This window comes from Schistocerca nitens, chromosome 1, assembly GCF_023898315.1.
Source record: "Schistocerca nitens isolate TAMUIC-IGC-003100 chromosome 1, iqSchNite1.1, whole genome shotgun sequence".
In the NCBI taxonomy this organism is placed as follows: domain Eukaryota; kingdom Metazoa; phylum Arthropoda; class Insecta; order Orthoptera; family Acrididae; genus Schistocerca; species Schistocerca nitens.
Window position 1 is genome coordinate 370,628,482 of NC_064614.1, and position 21,519 is coordinate 370,650,000.

General features: G+C 40.6%; 1 protein-coding gene across 2 annotated transcripts in view; it reads right to left on the reverse strand.

Moving 5' to 3' along the window:
- LOC126248884 (uncharacterized) overlaps positions 1–21,519 on the reverse strand; it is a 122,185-nt gene that overhangs the window by 13,098 nt on the left and 87,568 nt on the right. For both annotated transcript variants that reach the window (XM_049950355.1, XM_049950346.1), the window contains one exon: positions 13,246–13,380. In XM_049950355.1, coding sequence (XP_049806312.1) covers positions 13,246–13,380 — 135 coding nt within the window. The remainder of the gene's footprint in view (positions 1–13,245; positions 13,381–21,519) is intronic.

Consider the following 21,519-nt stretch of genomic DNA (forward strand, 5'->3'; position numbering starts at 1 on the left):
ATATTTGTTCAACTACAGTCGGCCTATTCGACCGTTACGCTACAAAGAAGATATTGGTAACTCCTTGGTAGCATGTCAGCTTACTGTACTGGTAGCTGTAGTATGTGTCAGATAGAATTTCATGGCAGCCTTCTTTTTTTTTTATTGCGTCGCAAATGTTTCTTGCTTTATTTACTTTTTGTTATTACATTATATTTTCTTTTTTTAAATTTTTTCAATATTCTCTTCAGTAAATAAGTAATTATAGTTTCTGAATTTTACGTTTAAACATAATCTTTCTTGGAAGGTGATATTCATCTGACCGCCCATAAAAATACAAATAATATAGTAGCAATTAGACATGTATTTTGAAATTAATACTGTTGGTCTACTAACAATTTAGGTATTTTACAGAAAAATGAAATAAAATAAAATGAAGAGCATGTTACATATAGCTTCAGTATTTTGTCCACATGCCATTGGCATCAACAACAGCTTGGGTGCTTCAAGGTGCAGAAATGACAAATCTGTGGAAAAAGTCCTCGTCCATGGCAATTCTCTCACACGAAGAATGAACCAAATCCCATATGGCATTCACACAGTTTCTGGAGGATGGTCTGGCCAACTGTCCCACAAAGTCTTCTTAAGCTGAGCCCAAACACGCTCTGTGGGACTGAGATAAAGTGACTTTGGAGGCCACAGAAGACACTGAATAACATTCTCCCTCCTTTGAAACCAGTTATGTGATGGATGATTATCATGATGGTAAGGGAGACGTCCTTCAGGGCGCTCCAGGGATGTTTAAGTTTTCAAGGAAATGTCCATAGCACGCTGAATTGAACTCACCATGGATACATTCTGAAGTTCCTGCACCCACGTAAGACATCCAACCCTAAAATTTCCACTTCTAGAGCATGTGGCCATGAAGTGCGCATCATATCACTGCCCATCTGTGTGGTAAACAAGAGCGGGACCTCTGCTTGTGGATTCAATTGTGCACGTGTTGGAAAAAATTACTTTCCTTGACATCTTCCCAGGAACTCACAACTGCTAGTCAATACAGGGCTTGTTCGTCTGACAACGGTTTTTTGATAAGAGCACAATGGGATCCGATTCCGTGGCCTTTAATCTTCTGATCAGAGAGCAGTTCTCGACGAGCCCATGAAATGTGACGCTCTTCTTACTTCCCGGACAAGAAACAAAGGAGCATTCTGGGCCACCCTGACCAATTCTTCATCTTGTCCCCATGTAGAGACTTGTGGTCTTCCAGGTATTGGACTTCTCACTGCCTGACCATTATCTCTAAATTGTCTAATCCTTCTCTTTGCTTGTGGATGCATCAACACCACGACAACGTCCTGCCTCAGATGCACTAACACCATTTTCAAAGAGAGCAATTATTCACTTGCGAACAATCATATCAGCCACTTTGAAGTAGACCTATGACGTACACCAATCAGCTGATTTCTCTTAGCTGAAAACTATACACACAGCAGGTGGTGGTCAGTAATTACAAATAAATACATCCATTTTCAATTTTTTTTACTATGACCATTTGTCTGTTTGTTAAAATTTTAGACTATTATAAAATGGAATATTTTGAAAGAATGTGGAACTTACAAAAACCTACATAGCACATTTTGTAGAGAATTAAGGCTTAAAATATTACCTGTAAAGGTCTAAATAAATAAAAAGAAAACAAATGACAACTGACTCCAGTTAGATTCAAACACTCGTCCTTTATGTTCATAAACCGTCAGCCTATCCACTCAGCCATTGGAACAGAAGTGAAACACTCGTCGTCATTGTGGAGTTCTTGTATTTCAACCCTTACAAAGTGTTTGAATAATAATTTTCAAAAGAAATTATATGACGAGTTAAATTGCATTGAATTGTGGTATATACTGTATTCTAACTATTTGACGATGTAAATTCCAAGTTGAAGCTCCACAGATTGCTAGAGTTGTGAACAATAGCATTTCTGAACTTGGTCATGCACAATGCTCTGTTCTAGGACTCTACATTATTCAGGTCAAGCATCCTTTTTGCCTCTCCTTTTTGCCTCTCATTGTACATACAGATCTCTTTTTGTTTAATGACACTTTTCCAAAATTAGTTATGCATAAGTACTGATAATTCAATGCTGGGGCACCGTACCCTAGGCATAGCAAGAAAATAAAATGGTACAAAGGGTGGTGGTGGTGGTGGTGGTGGTGGTGGTGGTGGTGGTGGTGGTGGTGGTGGGTGGGGATGAACACACAACATAACTGAATAAATAAATGTGGAGAAACATCAGGAAATGAAAAGGAAGCAGACAGCAAGATGGAAAATTACAACAGCTTAAAGCTAAGTGAGCAGTAAGAATCAACTGCTTATGTGCAACAGCATTGTCACCAGCAAAGGAACCGAGCACTTGTACAGCATTTACATCCTGAGAAGTTCATATGTTAGGAAGTTTGCAGCGGAGAATGGTATGTACTTATTGCAGTCTTCTGCTAGCGCTTATCCCCCGCCCCCATCATACTCCATATACAACTCCTCCTGCCCCTCTCCACATGCTTTGTTGATGTCCATTACCTCCTTCCCCCTCTCTGGCTGTCCATCTCCTCCTCCTCGTTTCTCCATGTTATTGTCCCCCTCCTCCCCCCCACCACCACACTCTAGGAGGTGACTTGATTCTTACCCATGGTATTTCTTTCCAGATAGTAAATAATACGTGTACCAGATTTGGCTGAAATCGACCCAGGAGTTTAGGAGGAGCTTCTTGCCTGCATACCCATGTCACATATATTTAAGATGTTTCACACATATCTGTACAGATATTTCACCTATATCTCTTGTAAATTTCACTCTGCAGTTTCGTTTTCATGCAGCTCAATGATTATGTTGTCATATCTCCTGAACTGTGTGTCATAAAACGATAAAAATTTTGCAGATACATCCGGAGGTATATGTCGATAATGTCCATGAAAGATGTTTCAAACAGCGTCAGTAGTTCAGAAGTAATAAATTAAAATGACATGCATTCTGTTTAAGTACCGTATTCCAGACAGTTTCTGTACACTGGGCGCAGGTGTTTCGCATGTCTATAATGTGATTTTGTAAACTTCTCTATAGCAACACCTTCTCACAGCTCTATAGATGACTCTTGTTTCCGCCTTCAGCTACTTGTAATTCACAGTTGAAAGCTATCAAAATGCTTCCAAGTGTCAGTGACTTCCTTAAGTTGATTCGACTGTAAGACTGTCTTACAAGGAGACGGCACGATCATGGGGTCGGGGATTTGTCCAAAATTTTGTGTGGTGAAAGAGGACCTCTAACACCTCACATAGTTAAAATATTAGGACGCACTACCCGGAAAATCCCGGGAAAAATCGATCCAAAGTTTCTTAGGTGCCTTATGAATATAAAATGTTAGTCCATTGCCGAGCCACCGGCTGGCGTAGATGATTAGGCCTCGGAGTCTTACGCCAGAGTTCTTGGATTCGATTCCTCCTCTCGCACTTTTTTTCATCTCTTTCATTTTCTTTTGTTATTCCACCAATTATTCAGAAAGTTTTGCAAACCTACTTATCTTTAACAAATTAGTTACATTATTGAATAAAAATTATTTTCTTTCTGTCCAACAACACAATTCATGGCGGTGGGTTTTCCATTTTTAATTGTAAATTATATGAGGGGAAACATTGGGTTTTTAATCAGAATAACAAAGTCGATTGGGAAACATTTAGTTTTTATACATATAATAATTATAAATAAGAACCGCAGTGGTAATTATTGTAAAAACAAACAAAGCTATAATTTTTGCGACATCTTGCGCAACATATAAAGGCGGATATTTTTCAGTCACAGGGCGTTTGCAATAAATCTGTGCAAAAACATGCCCCATTAACATTAATGAATATGTTTTTGAGTTTCTGATAATTTTGAGGCAAACTGGGCATATTGAATCATGTCTCGGAATATTGGTGACGATAAATGACGGTGAATTACAGAATGAATTTTTATACAATCTTCCCAGGAATTAATTTCACGATTCTTCTGTAACAATGCGCTGCAATTTTGCAAGCAACAGAAGAAAGAAAAGTGCCGCAGGAGGAATCGAACCCAAGACCTCTGGCGTAAGGGTCCGAGCGCTAACCATGTAGGCCAGACGGCAGGTTGGTGATGGACTAACATTTTATACTCATAAGGCACCTAAGAAACCTTGGATTGATTTTACCCGGGATTTTCCAAGTAGTGTGTCCTAATACTTTAACCACTTGAGGTGTTAGGGGTCCTCTTTCACCACACAAAATTTCGGACAAATCCCTGACCCCACGGTCGTGCCGTCTCCTTGTTAGTAGTAAAGAATAAATATATTAAACTTCATGCATGATTAAAGATTTTATCAGTGTTTACGCTGTCGTATCTCCTAACTGTATTTGGTACCATGATATAAATTTTGTAGGTGCATTTAGCAGTATATGTGGATACTGTCTGCAAAATTTATTGTGAATAAAGTTAGTAGCACGGAAGTAACAAATTAAAACATCATGCATGATGTGGCATTTTTCAATCATCTCTGTGTTTAAGACATCATGTCTCTTGAACTATATGCTGTACAATGATATAATTTGCAGGTACATTCTGCAAAATCTGTCATGAATACAGTTAATAGTAAAGAAGTAATAAATTGAAACATCATGCTTCATGTGGCATTATCACTGCATGAACAGGAAAACTGTAATAAGTGTACCAAGTTTGGTTGAAATCAGGCCGTTGGTTTAGGAGATGATGTGGAATACACATACATTTTTATAACGCGTAAGGATTAACTCCTCAGATGAAGAGATCGAAAGAATGTATGATGAGATAAACTGAATATCTACACCTACATGTACATGTACACTGAACACAGCTGTGAGGTGCATGGTAGGGGGTACAACCCATTGTACTAGTTATTAGGGTCTCTTCCTGTTACATTCACACATGGAGAACAGGGAGCATGATTGTTTGAATGCCTCTGTGCATGCTGTTGTTATTACAATCTTATCCTTACAATCCCTTTGTGAGTGATTCATAGGGGGTTGACGTATATTCCTAGGGTCATCATTTGAAGCTTGTCCTTGAAACTTTGTTAATAGACTTTCTTGGGATAGTGTACATCTCTCTTCAAAGAGTCTTCCTGTTCAGTTCCTACAGTATCTCTGTGACATTCTCCCATGGATCAAACAAACCTGTGACCATTCATGCTTCCCTTTTTTGGTATACATTCAATATCCCCCCGTTAGTCCTATTTGGTGGAAGTCCCACATACTTGAACAATATTCTAGAATTGGTCACACGAATGATTTGCAAGCAATCTCCACTGTAGACTGACTGCACTTCACCAGTATTCTACCAATAAACCTGCTGTAACCATGACTGAGCCTATGAGACCATTCAATTTAATATTCCTACAAAGCATTACACCCAGGTGTTAGTACGAGTTAGCTGATTCCAACACTCACTCATTGATATTATAGGATACTACATTTTTTCATCACATGAAGTGCACAATTTTGAATTTTAGAACATTTAAAGCAAGTTGCCAATCTTTGCACCACTTGGAAATCTTATCAAGATTTGTCAGAATATTTATGCAGCTTTTTTCATATAATAATTCATTATGACTGCATCATCTGTAAAAAGCCTGATGTTACTGTTAATATTGTCTTCAAGATCATTACTGTACCACATGAACAGCAAGCGTTCTAACACACTTCCCTGGAGCACACCTGAAGTTACTTCTACATCTGACGAGAGACTCTGTTAAAGATAACAGGCTGCATCCTCGCTACCAAACAGTCCCCAATCCAGACACAAATTTCACTTGCTACCCATATGACTGTACTTTTGACAACAAGCATAGGTGTGGTACCAAGTCACAAATCGAGAAATACTACATCTACCTGACTACTTTGCTTCAAAGCTTTCGGTATGTCATGTGAGAAAAGTAAGAACTAGGTTTCACATTATTGACATTTTAGGAATCCATGCCAGTTAGCATTGAGGAGGTCATTCTGTTCACGATATCACAGTATGTTCGAGCTCAGAATGTGTTCTAAGATTCTACAACAAATCAATGTCAAGGATATTAGATGGTAGTTTTGTCGATCACTCCTATTTCCCATCTTGTAGACGGGTATGTCCAGTGATTTTTTCCAAGAATGGGCATGGTATCTTGTTCGTGGGATCTGCACCAGATTATAGTTAGAAGAAGGGCTAGCTCAACTGTGAATTCAGTACAGAATCTGACAGGGAGTCCATCAGGCCCTGGAGCTTCATTCAGTTTTAACAATTTCAGCTGTTTCTGAACACCACTGACACTAATACTTATTTCACTCAAGTTTTTAAAGGTATGGGGATTAAATTGGGGCCTTCCTCCTGGGTTTTCTTTTTGTAAGGGAAAATTTGAAAATGGAGTTAAGCATTTCAGCTTTTACTTTGCTACCCTCAATTTCAGTTTCTGTCTTGTACACTAGGGACTGGACACTGATTTTGCCGACACTAACAGCCTTTGCATACGACAGAATTTGACTTTTGCGACATATCATTACACAATATTCTGCTACGGTAGTCATTGAATACATAACAAATTGCTCTCTTGGCAGCCAAACATGCTTCATTCAGTACATATCTATATCCCTAAGCTTTGTTTTAGATCTATTATACAGTAATCTTTGTTTCTTTAGAAGTTTGTTCACACTGACTGTATACCATGGATGTGCCCTCCCACTATGAACTGGTCTACTGGGCGCATAGTCAACTATTGCCATAGTACCTCTACATGCTCCTGACCTGTGCTGAAAGTTTTATTTCCTCACTATGAAACTACTGTTAATTGTTGGAAAATTAAAGTCCCCACAAATTATTGGGGAACGTAACATACAAGTGAACTGAAGTTTTCTCTACAGTTTTCGTTCACATCAGGAGATGAGTCTGGTGGGTGACAGAAGGAACCAATTACCATTTTTGTGCCCACTCCTGATACTGAGTCTTTCCCAAACAATCTCACGTGCAGCTTCAATTTCTATGTCAGTGGACTTGAGTTTCTTGTCTACTGCAACAAATACACCACCTCCATTTTCCATTTGCCTATCCTTTCGATATACACTTAAATTTTCCCCAAAAATCTCACTGCTATCATTTTCATGTTTCGACCAGCTTTATGCACCTAGTATTATGTGAGCTTCACTGCCTTTCATGAGCACTTCAAACTCTGGCACTCTGTTGCAAATGCTTCAACAGTTTACCATTAGGATTTTAATACTCTCACTTTTGGGGGTATTTCTTTGGATCTTACACTGATACTTACGGGTTTCCTGCCGCTATCTTTATCTGGAATGGATGGACAGTTGCCTAATCTAAAAAACCCTTGCAGCCAGAACCTTTGAAGTCTCTTGTTCAGTCCTTCCACTCGAAACCAAAGGGTCATGATCAGTTCTGGGGACAATGCTGCAAATTGTAAGTTTCATTGAAATTTTTCATGTGCAAGGCAGGTCTCCTCAACCTTATCTGCCAGTCACTGGAATGATCCAAGTAGGACCTCAGAGCCCAGACGACAGGCATCATTTGTTACCAGGTGCACTGCAGTTGGCTGCACTTCCTTCCCTCAACAGCTGCTGGAATAGCCTCTTCAATATGTTGAATGAGGTCCCCAGGAATACAAACTGAGTGCACCTGTTGTCCTTTCCTGTCCCTTGATGTCATTTCCCTATGGAGATAAAAATTTAATGGCAATGGGGAGACTGTGATTTGAGAGGAAAAGGATGAGAAGGAAAAATAGTAGGAGAATGTGGCCTGAACAAAAGAAATGACAGAAAAAGCTGCCGGGCAGAATTTTGCACAGAGCTTAATTTAAGCGTTGCTGACTCATGGTTTAAGAATTGCAGAAGAAGGTTGTATAGGTAGCAAAGGAGAGGTGGGAAACTTTCACATAGATTGTATAATGGTACAATAGACATTTGGAAATCAGATTTTCTACTGCGAATCATATCCAGGGGCAGATGTGGTTTCTGACCATAAATTATTGGTTGTTAACTACCAATTAAAATCAAAGAAATTAGGGAAAGATAGGAAATTAAGGAGATGGGACTTAGAGGAATTAAAGAATCAGCAGTTTTTGAGAGTTTCAAAGGGAGCATTAGGCAACAACTGGTTGAAACAGGGGAAAAGAATACAACAAAAAATCAATGGGTAGATCTGAGAGATGAAATAGTGAAGGCAACAGAGGTTCAAACACACAAGAAGACAAGGTCCAGTAGAAATCCTTGGATAACACATGAGATACTGAACTTGACTAACAAAACGTGAAATAAAAATGATACTGACAGAAAGTGAAACTATGTTAAGCATGAATAGTTGGAGGACAAATGCAAGGCTTAAGAAACATGCATGACTAAGGGAGAGATGAAATTTCCTATAGGAAAACTAGGGAGATGTTTGGAGAAAAGAGAGACTACTGTACGAATAGCATGAGCTCAGATGGCAAGCCAGTACCAAGCAAAGAAGGGAAAGCTACATGGTGGAAGGTATATTTTCAAAGGCTATATAAGGGAAATAAACATGGAAGAACAAAGAGAAGAGGAAGTAAATGAAGATGAGATGTCAGATATGATATTGACAGAAGAATGTGGGACAGCAGTGAAAGATTGATGTCAAAACATGAGTCCTGGGGTAAAGGACACTCCCTCAGAATTATGAAAATCCTTGGCAGAACCAGCCGTGATAGAACGATTCCACTTCATGTGCAAGATAAATGAGACAGGCGAAACACCATCACACATCAAGAAGAATGAATAAATCCAATTCCAAATAAGGCAGGTGCAAACAACTCTGAATATTATTACTGAACTAACAGTTTAATATGTCATACTAAAACAAATTATTTGCAGATGTATGGACAAACTGGTAGACCCTGACCTCGGACAAGATCAGTTTGAATTCTGGAGAAATGTAGGAACAACTGAGGCAACACTCACCCTACCACTTCTCTTATCTTCTAAGTTGAAGAAAGACAAGCCTATGTTTATAGCATTTGTAGATTTAGAGGAATTTTGGCAATGTTGACAAGATGCACTCTTTGAAATTCTGAAGGCACCAGAGATAAAATGCTGAGTGCAAAAGGTTATTTATAACTTGTACAAAAACAATATTGTAGAAATAATGAATCAAAGGACAAGAAAGGAAAGCAGTAGTTGAGAGGCAAGAGAAACCGGGTTGTAGCCTATCCCAACATTATTTTATCTGTACAATGAGCAATTAGTAAATGCAATCAAGGAGAAAATTGGAATGGGAATTATAATTCGGGGAGGATAAATAAAAACTTTGAGGCTTGCTGATGAGAACATAATGATGTCAGAGACACAAAGGAATTGGAAGTTCAGTTGAATGGAATGAATAGTGACTTGGAAAGACTTTGTAACATAAAATCAATTACAATAAAAGGAGGAGAATGGAGTAAATTTAAGTCCGCAGGTGCTAAGGGAATTAGATTAGATAATGTGACACTAAAAATAGATGTGTTCTGCTATTTGGGCAGCAAACTAACTGATGATGATCAATTTAGAGGACATGAACAGTAGACTGGCAATAGCAAGAAAAACATTTCATAAAACGTCAAATATAAATTTAAGTGCTTGGAACTCTTTTGTGAAAGTATTTGTCTGGAGTGTAGCATTGTAAATGGAGTAAAAGGAGGACAATAAGCAGCTCCAACAAGAACAAAACAAAGCCTATGAAATGTGGTGTTAAAGCAGAATGAAGAAGATCTGATGAGTGGATCAAATAATTACTGACCAAGTACTAAATGGAAATTGGATACAAATGAAGTTTATGGCACAATTCAACTAAAGGAAGGGATCAGTTGATACCACACATCCTTGGGCATCAAAGAATCATTAGTTTGGTAATGGAGAAAAGTATGGATGACAAAAATTTGACACGAAGAACAAGACTTTTATACAAGTTGAAATACATGTGGGCTGTAGTAGTTATACAGAGTTGAAGAGATTTGCACTGCATAGACTAGTGTGGGTAATAACAACTGTATTAGCTGTCACTATAATAATTTTTCCACATTCATTTATGCTTTCTTAATGTTCATCATACAAACGTAGGAAGCTAAATTCTGGTTTTCGTATCATGTAGGTCACCTCATTAGTCAAACTCTTGCTTATGAAGCCAATTCTGTTAATGACACACTTGCAATACATAACGGCTACAAGGATATGAATTTTTTGGCACCAAAGTGGTTTGGAAGAGCCTCATGAACCCTGAGTAGAAAGTTGTGTAGGTACAGAGAGAGGGTGATGAAAAATTACTTGGAATGATATGGAGAGGAAAGGAAACAACACTGCTCAAATTTGGGGGTGCAAGTTTAGAAAATCATGCCATGAAGTACTTTTGGACTTACTCCCTCGCTTCATTGATGTGGAAAATGTGCTTGGTAATGAATCTATTGGGGGTAAATGTATTTAACCTAAAGTCCCATGTGCTCTAATCCTTTAATAAGTTTTGCAGACTGTAGGAAAGCAGTTGCATTATGTCCTTTTGTACATTTTTTCTCTGCTGCTGCTTGGTAGGCTGACAATCAAGTATGTTATATAAGAATGCAGAATCTCATGGAGGTTACATTAAATAAAAAGTTCTGTGGTTTTCAGCTGCATCAAGTGATTAAAATCACATGAGCTTTTGGTCAATCATGAGTTGTCCATTGTCAAGTTGTATGACTAACAGTGGGCTGCTGGCACAGCTGTTGGCTGGGACATCACCGGTGCTCGCGGCATCACCCTAGGGGTGCATATATTGACTTGGCATTAAATTGTGCCCACTTTAACTTTGCAATTGCGGAATACCATGTTGCACTGAGCTGTAGGCTGCTGTCTCTATTAAGGGTGTTATTGGTGATTTTTATTTCAATGACTTCTTTAATTATGCACTGTAAGGCATTAGTGCAAGCCACAACACAGATTTTGTCAATTTTATCTGGTGACTGTGTCTAAAGCACGCTCAGTAAAAACGGATTTCTTGGGGTAGTGAAGGGGATCTTCTCCTCCCTGCATTGTTCCACAATGCAAACTGTTTGACTGACATACGACTGGCCCTACTCGCAAGATATCCTGTAGACACCAGATCTGAGACCTGCTGCGTCTATAACTTATCTCAGTAATTGATGGATTTTTCTCAGAGGCCCGAAGATTAATTTAATCTTGTGTGGGTTTTTTTTTTTTTTTTTTTTTTCCCAGCAGGCAGCTTATGTTGCCCAACACAGAGCCACAGAACAGCAAGAAAGCAAGTTTCTTTTCCTGCTCCTTGCCGGTAGTAGTCTTGTGATTCTTGCTTGAAATCACTTCATTTATCAGATGAATGTTATTCCCAAAGATCCTATGTAGGTGGGACAGCGTCTGATATCATTCTTGGACAATGAACCAGTGTTTGTAACACAGTGCACCTCTGTGCAGGTAGGTTTTCTGTAGATGCAGAGGCTGAGGCATTCACTGAAGAAGGACAGTAACATTGTCGTTTTCTACTTCCGTGGTGAACTGGATGTTGTTAATGGCACTGAACTGTTCCAAGAGCTCATCAAGTATCTCATGTCTGTGGGGCCAAATGACAAACATGTTGTCAACCTATCAAAATAAACAATTACGCTTTAATGGCACCGTGTCTAAGGCAATATCTTAAAAATTGTACATGAAGAGCTATGAAACAGCTGGAGCCAAAGAGTTGCCGATTGGAATGCACTCCCTCTGATCATAAAACTGACCATTGTACAAAAAATAAAAAGGTGTAAGAGTTTGCCTAAAAAGCCTAACTACATCACTTATGAATAACTGGGATAGTAGGTCAAAAGAGTCTTTGATAGGCACATTTGTAAACAGCACCATCACATCAAAACTAACCATAATGTCATGCTCACCAAGTTGCAGACGTTTAATTCATCTGATAAAATCTGCCAAGTTTTTAATATGATGTTCACAGTGTCCAACATGTGGAGTGAGCAGATTGGTCAAGTACTTGAGGCTTGTACGTTACTGAACCAATTGTGGATAGGATGAGGTGGAATGTCATCCCATCCATGAAGATCTCTGGTGAAGTATAAATAGTAGGTGGTCTAGGTGCCTGTGGGAAAACATTCTTGATCACACTATCTTCTCCCACAGGCACTTAGACCACTTACTGCTTATGCTTTACCGAAGATCCACAAGGTAAGGAGAAGAGAGGTTTTATCACCTATGCTACACTATCTGCTTTGACCGAGTGTGCTTTAGGAATGGTCACTGGATAAAATTTGACACAACCTGTTTTGGAGCTCTGCGTAATTAAAGAAGCCATTGAAATAAAAATAATCAACAACACCATCAATAGAGATGGGAAGTCTGCAGCATAGCAAAACATGGAATACTGCGATCGCGAAGTTAAAGTAGGCATGTTGAACGCTGAGTCAATTGTGCAAGCTTCTTCATCTCCCAGTACTTACTGCAACGTACATCTTTCAGAATCTGCTTAGTGTATTCATCTCTTGGTCTCCCTCTACGATTTTTACCCTCCACGCTGCCCTCCAATGCTAAATGTGTGATCCCTTGATGCCTCAGAACATGTCCTACCAATCAATCCCTTCTTCTTGTCAAGTTGTGCCACAAACTCCTCTTCTCCCCAATCCTATTCAGTACCTCCTCATTAGTTATGTGATCTACCCATCTAATCTTCAGCATTCTTCTGTAGCACCACATTTCGAAAGCTTCTATTCTCTTCTTGTCCAAACTATTTATCGTCCATGTTTCACTTCCATACATGGCTACACTCCATACAAATACTTTCAGAAACGACTTCCTGACACTTAAATCTATACTCGATGTTAACAAATTTCTCTTCTTCAGAAACGCTTTCCTTGCCATTGCCAATCAATATATCATATCAATATATGTCCATATATCATGACGCCGTAAGCACCAGTGATGTCACAACTGAAGCTGTGTTTATAAGGGCATACCAGCAGCCCACTGGCAGTCATACAACTTAACAATGGCCAAGGCATGCTTGGCTGAAAGCTCATGTAGTATTAATCACTTATTCAAATGCTGTTAAGTATTAACTGTGTTATCTGATCACATATACAGAAATCAAGAACTACATTTTTAAATTAAGATTTATAGTGTCTGATATGGCAGATTCTAATTTCATAAAATGCTATAAGAAAACAGTGAACATTTACAATAATCTTTAGCTCCAATAACTTACAGTAGAATGGTATATCCTCCATGCCTCTGGACACATCCACATATAGTGTCCATGTTGGCCACATCCAGTGCACTGTTGTGTAGCAAAGCAGCATTTCTTACAACCTTTGCTGTATTTGGTGGCTGGTCGTCCACACTGGGTGAAACAAAGAAAATGCTCTATAATGCAGTCACCAAACATTGTAAATAACCAAAATTAATGTGGGCTCAGATCTTCACAAATACAACAATGTACAATGTAATGTGAACTTTAAGTTTCACATTTTATCCTTTTTTTTTCTTTTTGCACATTAAACACTTTTTAGATCAACGTTAACCCATTCCTTTTTTTAATCAGGAACAATTGCAAGTGGTTTTGATTAGTGGATTCATATCATCCTAACCTATCTACAAACTATGTAACCCAAATCCTTCACCCTCATAACCAGGTAAAAAAAAAAAAAAAAAACTGCCATTTCATTCTGTTTCCTTTTCTAACTTTGCTTCCAAACCAAACAGAAAAAAGTAAGTGGTTCAGTGTGAAAAAATTACGTGCACCATTCACTAGTACTGTATGCCTGGCATAGCTAGGTGACAACACAAGTTTCAAGGTAATTTCCAGCTGGCAAAATATGTACGCTAGCATAACTATCAACACATAACCAGACACCTGCAAGTGAACTGCATACAGAGCCTTTATGTTTGTTAGATTCCAGTATTTGGCTATATATTTCTTCTGCCTTGATTTTTCTGAGCAAGGTAACATTCTTCATTATTCAATCAAGACCTTAATTAAGAATTTCCATCAATTAGCAAAATCCCAAACACTGCAATTTTATATGCAAATAGGTAATCCATCTCAGAGAAACACAATGAGCTAATCAAATAGTACTGTCAGTTTTTATATATTTTTTAACCAGTTACTTTTTAGTTAAGTCAAATAATTGTTGGGACTTGTACACCATCTACTTTCTTAAATTTTCACCCTGCAGTTCTATAAACTGCAATGAATCTCCAAGATTACAAAATATTATTACATAAGTCTATATACGGTATACCACCACCATCCCAGAAGTCTTCAGTCCGGACCTCAAGAGCGTACTGGCAACACCTTTATGAAAGTTGGGGTCATGCCATTATCATAAAATGTATCGGAGTCCACCTACGGCAATCACACATGTAACATCTATGCAACAAATCCACAAGGGGAAGCTACATAAGCGACATCTATGGAACACAATTCATGTGTTGCGGTAGTCCATTTACTTGTTGCAATAACTTCAAGTTGAACAAATATATTTCAAGGAAGACGCAATACATGAAAGTCACAGACCAAGTAAACAGAGTAAGACGTGTGTACACTTTAACAGTCAAATCATAACTGAGTCCACGTCTAGCGGCTGCTGGCTGGCTGGCCGCTTAGGTGGCATTGCTGCTGCATGGCTGGCAGACAGTGCCGCATGTAGAGGACGCGCGTAACTGCGCAACGGCACTTTGAAAGATCAGCGAGTCACAACACTTTTCCTCCCTTTGAATTTTTTGCACAGGTCTTGATTTGATGGAGGTGGCCTGTAGATTGCTAACGTCCATAGGTGTTGTTTGACTGCCCATAAAGTCTCGAGAAGGAGGCTTCCCGGATGGACGGAAGTGTCCTCGATGATAACGGGTCGAGATGACAGGAGACGTGGAGCTCGAATCTGCTGGGGCCTCGTGCACCAATCTGCCCGTTGCGGCAAGTCCGGTTGCTATAACAGGAGACATGGGCGATGTGTCCACGTCTGTAGGAGAAGGAGGCGAGTAGAGTTGCTCCGACAGATGATGGTCATCTGGTTCTTGCATGGGCACGTCTCCTGGTGGCGTCAGTCCTTGTGCTGGCACCGATATGATGGTGAAAGGACTGCGTTGTGAGTAATGAGAGATTCCAGTATCCTGAGCGGCAGGTAGAGCCGAAGGAGGTGTAGCGGCATCCGGAACAGGTGTTGCCAGCACACGAGGCTGAAGCTAGTCCGAATGACGCACTGCAACACCCATGTCCATCTGGATTTCATACAGGCGTTGGCCACGGTCTCATAAGATGCGGCCAGGACTCCATTTTGGCCGCCTGCCATATCCCCGTACCCATACAAGGTCGTCGACGGTGAACCGGCCAAGCAAAGGCACCCGCGGCTGTGAGCTGGAAGGCCGCAGAAGATGAAGTAGCGTGCGGGGCTGTCGGCCATGTAAGAGCTCATCTGGGCTGTGGTTGCCCATGGGGGTGAAACGGTAAGAAGCCAGAAATTGGAGAAGCACATCATCAGCAGAAGAAGTCAGGAGTTTCCTCATCTGAGCCTTAAATGTGCGGACCAGTCGTTCAGCCTCACCGTTTGACTGTGGATGGAACGGAGGGGCCGTGACATGCATGACGCCGTGACGGGCACAAAAATCTGCAAAATCGGAAGAGGCAAATTGCGGACCATTATCAGTAACAAGAGTAGAGGTAAGGCCTTCCAAGGAGCAAATGCGAGCTAGAGCATTGGTGGTTGCCGCAGTGGTAGGCGACGTGCAATGGACAATGAAAAGAAAGTTAGAGTAGGCGTCAATAACGGGAACCCAATAAGTACCTAAAATAGGTCCCATGAAGTGAGCATGAATTCGCTCCCAGAGCTTCTCAGGCAAAGGCCACGGTGACAAAGATGACTTCGGGGTGGCGGCCTGTGACGCACAAGGGCCGCAGGCAGCGACCATGTGTGCTTTTTCAGAGTCCATGCCGGGCCAGTACACATGACAGCGCAACAGAGATTTTGTGCGAGAGATACCCCAGTGCCCTTGGTAAAGGAGCTGCAAGACCGAAGCACGCAAAGATGCAGGTACCACAACACATGGCAAAGCATTTTCGGTGGAAAGGAGGATGACACCATTCCTAGCCGTGAGGCGGTAATGCAAAGCATAGTGGTTCTGCAATGGATCAGAAGTCTTAGCGGCCGGACGATCTGGCCAACCCTTCTGAATAGTGTAAAACCCGGGAGAGGGTAGGGTCAGAACCCGTAGCAGCCACCAGTCGGTCCCCGGTGATGGGGAACCCGTCCACAATCCACTGCTCGGCAACATCCAGGTGGAAACACAAAAGTTCGTCCCTATCGAATTCCAGATCAGCACCCATGGGAATGCGAGACAGTGCATCAATATTCACATGTTGAGCTGTCGGCCAGAAATGAATCTCATAATTGAAACGATACATGCAAAGAGCCCAATGCTGGAGGCGGTGTGCAGCCTTGTCGGGAAGTGACATTGATGTATGAAACAAGGAAACAAGTGGTTTGTGATCCATAACAATATGAAATTTGGATCCATAGAGAAAAACACCAAACTTATGAAGAGTATAAATAATGGCCAAAGCTTCTTTTTTCAATTTGAGAATACTTTTGTTGGGCATCCGTGTGTGTTTTGGAGGCATAAGCAAAGGGTTGTTCAGAACCGTCAGAAAAACGGTGCACAAAGACTGCACCGACCCCGTATTGAGAGGTGTCCATGGCAAGAACAAGATGTTGACCAGGTCGATAAGTAGACAGGCACGGGGCCTGTTACACCATAGTCTTCAATTTCTGGAAAGCCGCATCGCATGACGCAGACCAGTGAAAAGGCACGTTTTTGCGCAACAGGCGATGCAACGGCTGAGCCACTGAAGCAGCAGACGGTAAAAACTTGTGATAGTATGCTATTTTCCCCAAGAAGGCCTGCAGTTCCTTAACAGATGCAGGGTGAGGAAGGGCATCAATTGCAGCGGCAGTTTGCTGAAGTGGACAAATACCATCGCGGCAGAGTTGAAACCCCAAGTACGTGATAGATGCCTGAAAAAATTTTGATTTCTGAAGATTACACTTAAGACCGGCAGTCTGTAAGACATGAAAAAGTGTGCGGAGATTTTGAAGATGTTCATCAGTGGTGGACCCAGTGACAACAATGTCGTCCATGTAATTGATACACCCAGGGACAGGGAGCAATAATTGTTCCAAGAATCGCTGAAAGAGAGCAGGGGCGCTGGCAACCCCGAATGGCAATTGTTGGTATTGATAGAGGCCGAAAGGCGTGTTAAGGACCAGAAACTGCCGGGAAGCTGTGTCGAGAGGAAGTTGATGATAAGCTTCTGACAGGTCAAGCTTAGAAAAATACTGGCCTCCAGCAAGTTTAGTGAACGATTCGTCAGGTCGAGGCATAGGGTAAGTGTCGATAAGGCATTGAGCATTTACAGTGGCTTTGAAATCGCCACAGAGATGAATATCACCATTTGGCTTAGCAATGACAACGACAGTAAAGGCCCACTCACTGGAAGTGACAGGAAGCAAGACCCCGGAAGCAGTGAGACGATCCAGCTCCCGTTTGACCTGATCACAAAGGGCCACAGGAATGGGGTGAGCCTGAAAAAACTTAGGCCGAGCAGTGGGTTTGAGTGTGATATGAGCTTCAAAGTCGTTTGCACGGCCTAACCCAGGAGAAAAAAAGGGACGAAAATGTCATCGACAAGGAATCCAATTGAGCATAAGGAATAGCATCAGAGACGACATTGCCAGAGTCATTTATGGAGAACTCAAAAACGCGAAAGGCATCGAAACCAAAAAGATTCTCCGCGTTACTATGGTCAACCACAAATATGGGAACAGTGCGAACGACACATTTGTAAGATACCTCAGCATAAAATTGTCCCAAGAGAGAACTCTTCTGTTTATTGTAAATCCGTAATTGCCTAGTGACAGGTGACAGGATTGGAGAACCCAACTGAAGATACATCTGAGAATTGATGATAGTGGCAGCAGAACCCGTATCCACCTGCATGCGAACATCTCGACCAAGTATTTGGACAGTGAGGAATAGATTCCCTCAAAGGGAATAAGACAATTGACAGACAACACATAATCAGAATCGGCGTCATGTTCACGAACATCATGTATGCGGTCAGATTTGCAAACTGATGACACATGACCCCTCTTTTTTTTTTTTTGCATTTGTGACACACGGCCCAACGTTGTGGACAATCTTCTCATGAATGTTTCGTAAAACACCGCGGACATGAAGGCAGTTGCCGTGGGTTTTGCTGCAGTTTCTTAGAGGTTTTTTTACGGTTAGGCCGAGGCTGCGCTTGGGAGCATCCTGCGGCCATGTTGGCTGGCGGGAACACGCCACACGCTTCGTCAACGTCGCACAGAGGTTGTATTTCCCCGATATCGCACAATGCCTCTATCTGCGCTCCAGCGGCGCGAGAAATTTCAAAAGACTGAGCGATGGATAGAACTTCATCTAGAGTCGGATTTGCCAACTGAAGGGCACGTTGCCTAACTTCTTTGTCGGGCGCCGATTGGATAATAGCATCCTGTACCATGGAATAGATGTAGGATTCTTTGTGAACTTCAGTAACAAATTGACACTTTCTACGGAGGCCATAAAGTTCAGCAGCCCAAGCGCGATAGGATTGATTCGGTTGTTTTTGACAACGATAAAAGGCAACACGAGAGGCTACCACATGCATTTGTTTTTGAAAATAGATGGACAGAAGTGAGCACATTTCAGCAAAGGACAAAGACGCAGGATCTTTCAAAAGAGCCAACTGCAACAACAACCAATACATCTGAGATGAAATCCATGAAAGAAACAGAGACTTACACGTTTGTTCGTCCGCGACATGAAATGCCAAGAAGTGCTGTCGAAGACGTTTTTCGTAATCAAACCAGTCTTCCGCTGTCTCGTCGTAAGGAGGAAAAGTAGGTAGAGACAATGACGAGAGACGCCCCGCATTTGTGAGAAGCATTTGCTGTTCTATGAGTCCTTGCAGTAGTTGCTCTAAAGTAGCTATGGAAACGTGGGTCAACGATGGAAAAGAAAAATCACTACCTCGTCGCCAATTGTAATAACTTCAAGTTGAACAAATATATTTCAAGGAAGACGCAATACTTGAAAGTCACAGATCAAGTAAACAGAGTAACACGTGTGTACACTTTAACAGTCAAATCATAACTGAGTCCAAGTCTAGCGGCCGCTGGCTGGCTGGCCGCTTAGGTGGCGCTGCTGCTGCATGGCTGGCAGACAGCGCCGCATGTAGAGAACGCGCATAACTGCGCGGCGGCACTTTGAAAGATAGGCGAGTCACAACACTTGTCTATGACAATTCATGCATAGAAGGCACAAAATTAACACTTCTTCAATAAAGTGTCTACAATGTTAAAGTATTAAGAGGGGTAGATACAGGTTCAGATCATTACATTGTCAAAATCAAAATTAAGCTCACACCACTAAAAAAGAAACCAAAATGCAATAAACGAGAGAGGAACTTTGATCTCCACCAATTAATTAGAAATGATAAATACAGAGAAGTCACACAAAACATAAAACTGACAGATAATTTAGAAGAACTGGTTCAAATTCTCAGGCAACAAGCAGAAAATTTAGCCGCATTGAACCCACGTAAAAGACAAGTCTGGTGGAATTCAAAATGTGACAAAATTCATGAAGAAAGATATCATGCATGGTTAAAATTTCAAACACATAAAACAGAAGAAAATGCAACCAACCTCAAAAATATCAGAAGAAAGTTCACACAAATTAATGCCCCTCCCACATTAACGCTGAAAAGGGAGATGGAAAAAAAAAATGGCACATAATGACAACGAAAATGCCAAAATCATGGCAAAAGTATTTAGTAAACTTTTGAATTGTAAAGAACCCCAGGAACTTTTAGCAATTAATACACACACACCCATCAAGACTCCACCTGATCTCATAAATCCTCCAACAATCCAAGAGGTGGAAACGGCACTCAGAGAGATGAAAAATTATAAGGCATACGGAGAAGACCAAGTTTTTGCAGAAATGTGGAAATATGCCAGTGATACAGTTTGAACATCCTTACACATAGCCCTAACAAAAGTCTGGATAACAGAAAAGTTTCCCGAACATTGGACCACAGCCATAATCCACCCACTCCACAAAAAAAGAGATAAAGGCAACCCAGATAATTACAGAGGTATCTCTCTCTTAGACTGCACATACAAGATTTTCTCCAGAATCCTATACAAAAGGATCAAAGAGCAACTAGAGAAAGAATTAGGTGAGTACCAAGGAGGCTTCAGACCTCGGAGAAGCTGTGCAGAACAGATCATCACTTTAAAATTAGCCATCACATATTACAAGAAACGAAATAGATCTCTTGTAATAACCTTCATGGACTTTAAAAAAGCATATGACTGTATTCATAGTGACTGTTTTCTAGTTTTTTAATTTTGTTACTATTGGCAGGCTCTTTTTGTTGTAGATGTTCTTGGTGATATATTGTGCTCTAGTCAATTTGGTTATTCTGTTATGCCATGTTGGCTTTTCATTGAGGTTATATGTTATGATTTCTCCCAGATATTTAAGAAATTTTGGGCTCCACACAAAATTAATCAATCTGATAGAACTCACCTTAACCAACACTGTATCAAAAGTCAAGTTCAGGAGGGAACACACTGAGCCATTTCTCATAAAAACAGGTTTAAGACAAGGAGATTGATTGGCACCCCAGCTGTTCAACTGTGCTTTAGAATACATAATGAGGGAATGGTACAAGATTAAATCAAACTATATCCAAATTGGAAGACCTATAGACAACATAAGTTTAAATTGTCTAGGATTTTCTGATGACCTTTCTCTCTTGTCCAACAGTATTCAGGATTCAAGTTACTTCACTACAGAAAATTGGTCTTGGAATATCCTTTGAAAAAACAGTCATCATGTTAACTGACCCACCACTCATAAACAAATTTGGCATAGGAAACCAAGAAATGAAAATTTTAGATAAATTTAAATATCTGGGAGAATTCATAACATATAACCTCAATGAAAAGCCAACATGGCATAACAGAATAACCAAATTGACTAGAGCACAATATATCATCAAGAACATCTACAACAAAAAGAGCATGCCAATAGTAACAAAATTAAAAAATTACAAAACAGCCACTCAACCAGAAATAAAGTACAAAAGTGAAACCATCTTCAAAACAACTAACACTGCACAAATAGACAAAATACTCAAAACAGAGAGAAGAATCATCAGAACATGCATCAACAAATTGTTAAAAAATGGCTCTGAGCACTATGGGACTCAACATCTTAGGTCATAAGTCCCCTAGAACTTAGAACTACTTAAACCTAACTAACCTAAGGACATCACACACACCCATGCCCGAGGCAGGATTCTAACCTGCGACCGTAGCAGTCCCGCGGTTCCGGACTGCAGCGCCAGAACCGCTAGACCACCGCGGCCGGCATCAACAAATTGTACCAGAAA